This window comes from Mustela nigripes, chromosome 1 (genome assembly GCF_022355385.1).
Source record: "Mustela nigripes isolate SB6536 chromosome 1, MUSNIG.SB6536, whole genome shotgun sequence".
Taxonomy (NCBI): Eukaryota; Metazoa; Chordata; class Mammalia; order Carnivora; family Mustelidae; genus Mustela; species Mustela nigripes.
Window position 1 is genome coordinate 138,572,422 of NC_081557.1, and position 12,073 is coordinate 138,584,494.

The 12,073-nt window shown below is 33.1% G+C and overlaps 1 protein-coding gene across 1 annotated transcript in view; it reads left to right on the forward strand.

Annotated features, from left to right (window-relative positions):
* NAF1 (nuclear assembly factor 1 ribonucleoprotein) overlaps positions 1 to 11,181 on the forward strand; it is a 43,185-nt gene extending 32,004 nt beyond the window's left edge. The window contains exons 5-8 of the mRNA XM_059394026.1: positions 58 to 218; positions 3,316 to 3,367; positions 6,238 to 6,340; positions 9,868 to 11,181. Of these exons, the coding sequence (XP_059250009.1) occupies positions 58 to 218; positions 3,316 to 3,367; positions 6,238 to 6,340; positions 9,868 to 10,331 (780 nt within the window). The 3' untranslated portion in view covers positions 10,332 to 11,181. The remainder of the gene's footprint in view (positions 1 to 57; positions 219 to 3,315; positions 3,368 to 6,237; positions 6,341 to 9,867) is intronic.
* Positions 11,182 to 12,073: the final 892 nt, after the last annotated feature.

The following is a 12,073-nucleotide window of genomic DNA, read 5'->3' on the forward strand; positions in this document are numbered from 1 at the left end:
CTGACTTTCTGAGTTAGTTCACATATTAAAGGTATTTATATTTCTTCTATTTTATAGATATTTGAGATATTTGGACCTGTTGCACATCCATTTTATGTGTTACGGTTTAATTCTTCAGAGCACATTGAGAGTAAAGGTATTAAAATAAAGGACACTATGTATTTTGCTCCATCAATGAAAGACTTCACCCAGTACATATTTACAGAAAAACTTAAACAGTAAGTATGTCACTGACAACATTAGTTATTGTTTGCTTATCTAATGTTTATATTTTATGAATAATTTTCAGTGAAGGTAGTTTCTTGTTAAATATCTGTGTTCCAGAGCATTGATTTATTTTCCTAATAACATCTCTGAAAGCTATAATTTCTTACCAGATTTTACAGGTTGAGATGATTTGTATCTTTTACTCAAAATTACATAATCAAGTAGTAGGACTACATTTGGGTCATAGAAAGTTTCTGAATTCATTTTTTTTTCCATGGCATACTTTTTTTTATAAACCTGCTGCTTCAGCATTAGTAACCACGCTTTTCCATTTTAAATAGAATTATTCCTTGGGTTACATTGTAGGCTTAACTATTTAGTAAAACTTGGTAATTCTCAAGGGGAAAAAAATGAGTAAATTTTACATTGCTTATAGATAACAAATTTATAGACAGGGCAACAAAAATGTGTTCCTAAGAAGTTGTGTATCAAGTTGATAAACGGCGTTTATTTATTTATTTTTTAAGTTTTATTTCATTTGAGAGTAGGGGGAGAGCATGCGCACAAGCGGGGGAGAGGGAAGGGGCCGAGGGAGAAGCTGAGTTCCTGCAGAGCAGGGAGCCCAGTGCAGGGCTCCATCCCAGGACCCTGGGATCATGACCTAAGCCAAAGGCAGGTGCTTAACAGACTGAGCCACCCGTGTGCCCCAAACAAGGTTGATTTAACCAACAAACTACTGCTTTCCCTTTTGTAGATGCTAAACGATGCCTGTGGCATACAGATAGTAATATTTCTGCATGTTTATGCTACTTATTTATTGTGCATTTTCCATGTATTATTTGTGTTACTAAGTGTTATCTGTAGAGCTGCTTATATCAGTTGAACTTGTTATTATAATTATATAATTTGTTTATAGTAAATCAGTGATATATGGTTCCAGTAGAATAGTTTTTTTCAGAAAAAAAGAAAGTTGAATGCTTTGGAAAGATGTAATGAATATGAGCCACTAAAAATATTGTAAAATTTAGTAAGAGTGGAAGAAACCCTTCAAAAGATTGGGGGAGGGATGGGTTTCCAAAAAAGACTTTGCACTCAGTTTGACACACAGGTCTCTTTTAGGTCTAGCTCTCTTTTGATGGGAAACTTGAAGTGTAGTTGAAGTGTTAGGAATGTGGTTTTTTTAGAACATAGAGGGGAACTTCAGTCAGTGGAAACCTTAGTGCTACCTCAAAAATACTAGTCCCCATTGCATGGTGTAAAATCTCGAAAGTGCTTACACATTAAATCAAGTCTCTGAATTTCATTTACCATAATTCATTAAACTCGTGTTTAAGAATCCATCTAATTATCTGAGGAACATTTTGCCTAAGTTATTCTCAGGTCGGTAAGGTTTATTTTTCTAAACAACCACTGAAAGAAAGGTAAATTTAATAGAAAAGTCCTGTTTTAAAATCATGCCTTAAATATGTAGCATTTCATTCTGCTTTACTAGGATGTTGCTGCGGATATGCCATTTTTTGTTTGTTTGTTTGTTTTTAACAAAATATTTTAGCTAATAACAGATAAATTTTAAAAACTTCTCTAAAGACATTTATTAAATAGATTTTAAACAAGCGAAGTCTTTGTTTTTGATTTGCAAGAATAAGAATTTTTTCCTGGAAAGAGACAATAATGAATTGGGAAATTAGGCCCACGTGGCAGAAGCCCCACCTGAGAAAGGTTATTTTATTCTAGACTGCAGTATGGTGTCTACATGGGCACTCAGTGGAGTACTTTGCCTTTGAGGTAGAGAAGGTCATCTCCTCTCTAGTTTATCCTCTGTAAGGCTTGTAAGGCTGTTTTAATTTTAGCCTCCCATGAGCTTACTCTTATTGAAAGTGTGTTTTGAAATGTTGCTAGATCTTTTCTTTAGTAGATTTTGATTTTCTGTAGTAAATGCACTAATGGGGAACTTTCCCTGTTTATGTCTTTAAACCCCATGGCAAGGGCAGCATAGGCCATGAGATGGCATATATGCAAGAAAGAGTATTGGAGCTATGTTAAATGCATAGGTGTAAGCTTATTAGTGAGTAAAAGCTTTTTTTTTAAATGATAGAAAAAATCATTGATAATTTCCCATATACAGTGTCAAAGTTCTGAATCAAAATTTTAGAGCAGACTTAATGATTTTCTTATTCTGTTAGTCCCCTGACATTTGTACATTCATTTTCATAGATTATGGTTTAATATAGTAATGATTTTAATGAATGAATTCCTGAGAATCTCATTTATTTGGGGGATCTATTTTAAAGCAATGAGGACCACATTTACTCCTAGTATTTTTTGTAGTATTTTAATGTAATTGAGTAACAAGACAAAGATGAACTTTCAGAAATCATAGTCATACTTAATAATATGTGTATTTTTGTTGGTTAAAAACTTTCCACTAAAATAAGTTAGTGCTTGTGATTATACTGTCCTTCAGACTCTTCAGAATTCTTTCTCCTTACCAAATGAGATAGCTTTTATTCCACCCTCTCAGCTTTGAGAAATACTGTTGGAATAAGCTTTGGTTCCTCATGGAATATTGTTGATACTCCTCAGCTAAATAGAGGAAGAAGAATTTCATGTTGTTATCTCTACCATTAAACTTGCAAAATTTTAGGGAATGCTTCATGGTCATTTTTGTATCCCTAGCACCTGAAACAGTGTCTGACCTATAGTTGGTGCAGAATACGCATTTGTTGACCTGAGTTTTATGAACCAAGCTCAGGTATCATGAAAGTATCAACCAAAGTCATAGCATCTAGAGATGGTTATGAACGCAAAACCACTTTCCTCTGCATACCATATAGCCTTGGCTTCTCATTTTGATTACCCCAGTCCTAATATTTGTATGTATCCATATCTTGTGTTTTTCTTACGAGCTTTCTATATCTTCTGAAAGAAACAAGGTGAAGAACATATACATAGTCCTTTATTTTTTGCTCTTCTCATATATATTATAAAATTAAGGATTGAGCTCATGTCTTTTACTTCATTATTTTCTATACTGTTAAATTATAAACACAGAATCTTAAGTACTTTTTAAGTACTTGATGTTTTCTTTTGACTTTTTTCTCTTTCTAGGGATAGGGGATCAGATGCGTCATGGAAGAATGATCAGGAACCCCCACCAGAAGTAAGTATAAGTCTCTTTACATAATCTTTTAGGAAGAGAAGCAGGATTTAATTTTTTTTTTTAAGATTATTTATTTATTTATTTGAGGAAAGTGTGCATACATGGAAGAGGGGTTGGGGACAGAGGAAGGGGGGCTCGATCCAGGACCCTGAGACATGACCTGAGCTGAAGGCATACATGAAACTCACAGGCACCCAGACACCTCACAACTTAATTTTATAAATTCGTCTTGACCTTAAGGAGATCCTTAATGCTGCTTGGCAGTCATACTGCCATCTGTGGGAGCATGTACTTTCCCCTCCTCACCAAGATGTCTCTTTTATACCCCTCAATAAGAGTTTTTAATTGATCATTTTAGGAAAAAAATATTTTCTGTTGTATCTTAATAATTACCAGTTTATCATTTTCCTTGTAACTTCCTATTTTTTTTTTAATCAATTTTGGTGACAGCTGATAAAAACAGAATTGTCATTATTTAAAAAAAATTTGTTTTAAAATTTAGTATATTAACCATATGGGACATGAATGCATTCAGTGGTGCTTATAATAAGCTGCTTTCTCTTGGAGGTACAAAATCATTAGAATCTACGTGCCTCTCCATTTTTTATAATATAATTACATTCCTAAGAAGAGGATTTTCTTTCTTGAATCCATGTCAACAAGATTAATTTTATGTTTAAAGTAGCTTGATGCTCAATTTTTCTAGAGATGTGGGATAGCCAGGAATAATCAGGAATAATAGTTGGGAATTATTTAACGTTCCATGGAGATTTTCTCTTTTTTTAATTAAAATATAAAAATTGTAGCAATGAGTATATACATTTCTTAAAATAGTATGAATTTATACACTGTAGGGGAAAATATAATTATTATAAGTGAGAGTTTTTAAAGATACTCAGGAATTCTGGTGAAGTTTTACAATATATAAATTCTTGGGTTTGTAGATTTAACTTTGTTCATTTTAGATGTTCTCAAGCAGTGCTGAAGATTCATGTTATTTTCTAGTTTTGCTGAGGTATGAATCAGGTAACACTAACTGAGAGGGTCACTTAACCAGTGACTGATCCTAGTTTAGTATCTACATTGTCAGGGGATTATGTTTTCTAATTTATATTATGTATACACATGATTTCTGTTAAGGCTGTGAAGATTCACTTAATATTTAGTTATGTTTAGGTCATCTTATTATTGAAGTTACGTGTTTTTAAAGTATTTGGGAAAATTCACAAAGGTCTTAAAACTTATTTCTTGGGAAATGAAAATATTCTAATACATCCCTGTTGTTTTAGACCTAAGCTTTGAAGTTGCTAATTATAATAATGTTAATTGTTTATAAAATTGATGTGATTAGGTTAATTTTAAAATTAAATCCCAGCATACTTCATGGTTTTGTTTTGTTTTTATTTTATTTTTTTTTTGAGTAGTTGACTGAATGTCTCTTAATTCTGTAATAGGGGAAAACTTTTGAAAATTTTAAAGTTTATTTTATTATGAAATTTTGTAGTACAGAATTATTGCCTGATGTTAATCATAGATTATGTATAAGGCATGAGTCTTCTTCATTTTGGTATTCATTTCAAATATATGAATATGTAATTTGTAATTGAATAAGTGTATTTGAGTGCAGATTTATTATGTATACAAGAATCATGTAAATTTTTTTCTGACTTAAGGGAGTGATAGCAAAATATTGCCAAAGCAATCTCTCTAAAATAAAAAAAGCCAACTAAAATCCTTTAATGCCTTTCTCCTACTCTTAGGACATGCCCAGTGACTGGGCCATAGAGTTCTTTATTTTCCAATTTCATCATCTCTGATTTCACTATATAGGAAGCTTTTGCTTTGCTTTATAGAACCAGTCTTATTTCTCAAATATACCATTCCTTTGCACATATTCCCACTCCTTGAAATTTTTCTTCCCTTGGTGCCTTGCTAATTCATCTTTAGGGATTTATCTGAATTTTTGTCTTCTAAAGATACAATGATGAAGATATCTAAGCCTTTCCCTGCAGTCCAGTCTAAATCATATCCACAGTGATTTTATCTTCCCTTACTTTGCTTCATTATTTATTTATAGCCCTTACTCTACTTGACATTATATTATTAAAAGAATTAGTAACTGTAAAGTGTTTAGAACACTGCCTGGCATATAATGGGCATGTATAAATTTTTGAGTGAATGTAATAGTTTCTTCTATTTTTATATTAGATCTGATCATTTATGTTATTTGCATATTCCTCACTGTCCCTTCCCTTTATCATTGTTTGGTAGCTGCTGCTATGATGAATCTTGATTCCTAAGTGTAAGGCAGTCTTCTGGCTATGGAATACCCATATCTGAAGGTTGTTAAAGATTGGTATTTTATTTTATTTTATTTTATTTTTTTTCAAATTAAGTTTTTTTTTTTTTTTAAGATTTTTATTTCTTTATTTAACAGAGAGAGACATCACAAGTATACAGAGAGGCAGGCAGAGAGAGGGGGAAGCAGGCTCCCTGCTGAGCAGAGAGCCCGATGTGGGGCTTGATCCCAGGACCCTGGGATCAGGACCTGAGCCGAAGGCAGAGGCTTTAACCCACTGAGCCACCCAGGCGCCCCAAAGATTGGTATTTTAAAGTCACCATCTGTGTATAGACAATTCCCTATCTGAAACTTCCTAAGGAAAAATTAAAAAAGCCTTGAGTACTCTGGCCTGTGTTAATTAAGAATCATATATAGTTAATTCAGATATTTACTAGAAAATATTACACATCAAAAAGTAATATTCTTTCAGGGTCATTGTTAAATAATAGATCTGTTCTTCTCACATCCAAGTATGTAACAATGAATTGGTAAATCCATTTGACATAATCTGTATGTTTTTCCTCTTGAGGCCTTAGATTTCAGTGATGATGAAAAGGAAAAAGAAGCCAAACAGAGAAAAAAATCTCAGATTCAAGGCCGGAAAAAATTCAAGTCTGAATCTAATGAATCAAGTGAGTAAATGCAATATATAGTAATTTTTTATCTTCACTTAACATTTATATAAGCTGATAACTAATAAAATTGAAGGAAACATGTGGGATCTCTTACCTCCTGGCATCCATCTAACATAGGAGGCATTACAAAGTACAAGATGTGGTAAGAAGAAAGTCACGAGGAATATTCAACGTTAGTTTTTTAAGTTTAAGATGTAAAAATGGCATCTAGAGGTAAAACTAAGTCTCGTTAGTCATTTGTGCATATGGGCACTTTTTTTTAAGAAACCTCTTTGCTTCCATGTTTAGAATTAAATGCTATAATACTTAATACCCAACTCAAAGTATTTTATTTATTAAAGTATTTTTATAAATTTATAAATAGACTAAAATCAATAAATAAATTTATTAAAGTATTTTTAGAGTATTTTATTTCTTAACATGCATTTCAGTTTATTATACCTTTCCTATTTTTTTAAAAATTAAACTTTTTATAGATTCCTGTGCAGTTGTAAGAAATAATTGAGATTTTCTTGCATGTCCATTACCCACTTTCCTGAAATGGTAACATCTTGTAAAACTATACAGTACAGTATCACAACCAGGATATTGACTCTGAGGCAGTCAAGATACCGAATATTTCCACCACAGGAAAGGATCACTCATATTGCTTTTGTCACTGAGCATAATTTCCTAGATAATTCATCCAGATTGTTTTATTTGTCATGTTTATTTCTTTTCATTTATGGGTATAGTATTCCATGGTATGAATATACTACAGGTTGTTTACCACTCAGGCATTAACATCTGGCTTGTTAAGTCATATGTATTGTTGTACAGGTTTTTGTGTGAACACAACTTTTCATTTCTCTGGAATCAGTATCTAAGAATAATTGCTGGATTATACAGTAGTTGGATTCCCATCACCAATGTACTCAATTTCTTTGCATTCTCACCAACATTTGGTTTTGTCACTATTTTTTATTTTAGTTATTCTGATTTTAGTCATTCTGATAGGTGTGTAGTGATAATTGTGATTTTAACTTGCATTTTCTTAATGGCTAAGGATTTTGAACATATTTCCATGTCCTGATTTGCTATCTCTGTATCTTCTTCAGTGATATATTTGTTCATGTCTCTTGCCCGTTTTCTAACTATATTTCTGCTTTTTTGTTCTTGAGTTATGAGATAATTTGTTCCAGCCTGTAACTTGTATTTTTATCCTCTCAAAGAAGGCCATTTGTAGGACAAAAGATTTTAAATTTGTTAAGCCCAGTTTATTGTTTTCCTTTTGTGGAGTCTGAGAATTTCTTGTCTAGACCTACATTCTGTAATTTTTTTCCTAGTTTTTTTTTTTTTCCCTAAAAGTTTTCAAAGTTATTTTAGCTGTTCTAGTTCCCTTGCTTTTCCATATGCATTGTGTAATAATCTTCTCTATATTGGCAAAAGTCTTTCTGGGATTTCTTTTTTTTTAACTTGCTGGGCTTTTGGTAGGAATTATATTAAACCTGTGTATTGGTTTGGAGAGAATTGATAATTAACTGTATTGAGTCTTCCATTGCACAATAATGCTGTACATCTCTATTAATTTAGATCTTTGGTTCTTTTCAGTAGCATTTTGCATTTTTAGAATACTAATCTGTATTTTTTTTGTTATTATACACCTAAGTATTTCATTTTTCGAATCATTGTAACTGGTTTTATATTTTAATTTCAATGTCCATGTGTTTGTTGCTAGAGTATAGAAATAAATTAATGTTTGGTTAGCTTCTGTCTTGTGACCTTCCTGAACTCACTAGTTCTAGGAGTTTTTTTCTTTGACATTTTCTGCTTAGCCAACTGTGTCAGTTGCAAATAGAAACGGTATTCTTTGTTGTTCAAATCATATATATATACATATATATATATTTTTTTTAGTCTCTCTTTTACTAGGTCTAGTCTCTTGCACTATGTTGAATAAATGTGCTTTGTTCTTGATTAGAGGAGGAAACATTGTCTTTCATAGTTAAGTATAATTTAGGTATCAGGGTTTTGTAGATATAGTCAAGTAAAGAAAGTTTCCATCTATTCCTATTTTTTTGGAGCTTTTTAAAAAAATTTATAAGTATTAAATTTTGACAGTACTTTGATAAGATGACATTTTTTGTCATTAGCCTGTTAATGAGGAGATTACACTGGTTTTGGAATATTGAACCAGTCTTTGCATCCCTGGAATAGACCAGATGTGGGCATAGTGTATAATTCTTCATATGTATGTTGTTGAATTCTCTTGTCTCTGTCTTTCCCTGATGATTTTCTTTGTTCTGAAATCTATTTTATCTGATATTAATGTAGCTGATCTTTTTTTTTTTCCCCAAAATTTATTTGCTAGGAGAGGGAGAAGAGCAGGGGGAGGGGTAGAGAGAGAGGGAGAAGCAGACTCCCTGCTGAGCAGCTGAGCTGGGAGCCCAACACGGGTCTTAATCCCAGGACTCTGGCATCATGACCTGAGCTGAAGGTAGATGCTTAACCAGTTGAACCACCCAGGCACCCTGCTACTCCTTTCTTTTGATTAATGTTTGCATGTCCTGTCTTTTGCTCTCCTTTTACTTTCAACCTGACTAGATCCTTTGAAATGAGTATTTTGTTTTTTAATCTACTCTACCAGTCATCCCCTGTTTCTTAATTGATGTATTTAGACTATTTGTATTTAATGTAATTATTGATGTTAAGGCTTAAGTCTGCCCTTTTCTGTTCATTCTCTCTGTATTTCCTTTCTCTGTTTTCTTATATCCGCCTGCCTGTCAGTACTATAACATTCTTTAGAATTCCATTTTGATTTATTTGTAGTGCATTTGAATGTATCTCTGCATAATTTTTTCAGTGGTTGTCCTAGGTATTAAATTGTATATATGTTACTTATTGCAATCTACTGGTGTCATTGTTTTGCCAGTTTGTGTGCAGTGTAGAAACCTTACCTCTTAGAAGCTTTACCTCTTTATGTCCCTTGTTTTCTTTTGTTTATAACATAAATTGGCTTAAATAGTTCATATATAGAATTAGAATCATATTACTTACTATAATATTTGTTTTAACCACCAAACACAATTTAGAAAACTCAGAGAAGGACATTTTATTGTATTTACTCAAATTTTTGCTGTGTTCTCTCTTCCTGGTGTTTCAGGTTTCTTTATTGTTTCTATTTAGAGAACTTGCTTTAGTCATTATATCAGTGTAAGTCTGCTGGAGATAAATTATAGTTTGTCTTCATTGTAGATGTCTTTAGTTTCCCTTTTTTTCCTGAGGATATTTTCATTACATTTAGAATTCTAGATTGAGTTTTCTTTCAGCACTTGAAAATGTTGTACCACTTTCTTCTGTTCTCTCTGGTTTCTGATGAGAGGGATTCATTTTTAATTGATAATTTTAAGGCTTTTGCTTTTTTAGTTACCATAAGACAATACTGGAGGTTAAAGAAAAGACATTATTGAAATTTTCCACAGTGTTTTTTTGATATACTAAAATTAATTTTAATTTTGTTTTTATGCTTTTTTTCTCACTCAAAGGTGAAAATTTTTCAGAAGTACATCAGAACTGGAATGTTCATAGCTCCGTTTCAGAGCATTCAAAAGGATATCGTAACAGAGAATTCACACGAGGATTTTCCCGGGGTAGATATCCTCGACCTTGCCATGGCAGGCCTCAGTCGCCACAATTTCATAACTCAGAGCATATGGTGTTTCAGGACACTTCAGGATTTCCACCTCAGAGACCCGATAATCCTATCATGCCACAGTATCCCTTTCCTCCTCCAGTGTTTGACATGCACGGCTTTTCACTCCCTCCTCCTCTACCGCCACTCCCTCCACCACCACCACCTGCATCTGTAAACCTGGGGTGGGCTGCACCTAACATGGCACCTCATCCATTAATTCCCTTACCATACTCTATACCCCCACCCCCTCCACCATTGCCTCCACCCCCCTCTTCTGGGGATAGTAATTCTTCCCATTTTGGATCCTACTACTAGATGACTAACTGGATGTTTCTGGAGAAATCTGGACTTTTTATATTGTATGAGAAGGATTTTTTTAAAAGGAAGCAATTATGGAGCTAGATTTTTTGTAAAATACTAAATATTTCCTTCAGTTGTAAGTTGATATATATTTGTAACCTTTGTGAAATTGTATCCATATGAAAGTTATACTTTTGTGGAGGAGAAAATCCAACTGTATAATATTTAATTGAAACTGAATCTCTGTTTTCCTTATCCCTGCTCAATTAAACAATGTATATAGGTCTAATAGATCTGGAGCAACTGTCATCATGTGTTAAAATTATTGAACACACTGATTGCCTATCTGAAAATAAGATGTTGAAGTCCTACTGAGAGTCTTTAAAATAAACTATTTTTACAAATGTATACTTTGAAAAGTGATTTTGATTGTTAATGCAAAAACATAAACTTACGTGTCTTATTTTTTTAAAAAGATTTATTTTTTTTAAAGAGGGAAAGTGAGAGAGGGTGAGTGTGAGGTGGAGGGGTAGAGGGAGAGGTATTCCCAAGCAGACTCTGTACTGAGTACACAGCCTGAAATGGGGCTTGATTCCGCGACTTCAGGTCACAACCCAAGTTGAAACCAAGAGTTGGACATCAACCCACTGTGCCACCCAGGTGCTCAGACCTTTTTTTTTTTTTTTTTTTTTTTAAAATAAGTGAAGGGTACAGAGAAGAAAAGCCTTCAATATTGGTAGATGTTCTGACTCTAATTAAAGTTCACATTGATTATGCATGGGCAAGCTGTATTTATTTAAAGGGACACAGTGGTTATTCATAATAAAATATGTTATTTATTCCCAATAAAGTATATGTAACTCCATATTAGCACACTGTATCCTATATCTGTTTTCCAGATTCTCACATTGCCTGGCACAGATTAGGTGCTTAATAAGTATTTATTGAATTACTGACTGAATTTAGAGCTTTTAATTAAATTACCATGGAGTGTTATTTTACATCACGAAGTGTAAATACAAGGGAGATTATGGAGTCTTAGAAAAGGCCTTAGAAGTAGTTTAAACTATTCCTCATTTAACAAGTAATGAGGAACCTAATTAAGGGTTCCAAGTTAAGTAATTTAAGATTACTCAGTGGGATGACAAGGAGTTGAACCTGGTTTTCTTGATTCTCACATCAGTACCTCCTACTAAATTGTTGCTTCCTAATCTTTAATTCCTTGATGCTCTTAGAAAATAATACTTGTATGCACATCATTGGGGTAATCTGGAGATCATTCATCACAACCCCATGGACTCTGGTTGCACCCAGGCCCTTCACATCCCTGAGGCTGGGGAGACTCTGTAAGGTACCTGGGACTCAACTGAGAAGTTCTTGCTTTGGTATACGTTGATTTCGTCATATGTTGTACTTTATTATTGTTTCTTGAAATGTTTTTGTAGTAGTTTCTCTTGAGGAGTTAACTTTCATAGTCTATGGAAGTCTTCTTTTTTTTTTCCTGGTTGATAGAATATTTTTAGAATTTTGAGATTATATCTAGAAGTACTAGAAAAAATAATTTTTCTACAAGAGCGAAAAGAGTGAGATGGTAACATTCAATTATAGTATATCAGCAAGCCATTGTAATTGCCATAGCATTTAAAAATATCTTGGAACCTTTGTGTCTCAAGTACTGGTGTCTGACTGTAGATATGTATTATCTGAAGAAACAGAACTGAATGATACCATTTGGTATCCACCTTCAGTTAAGTTGC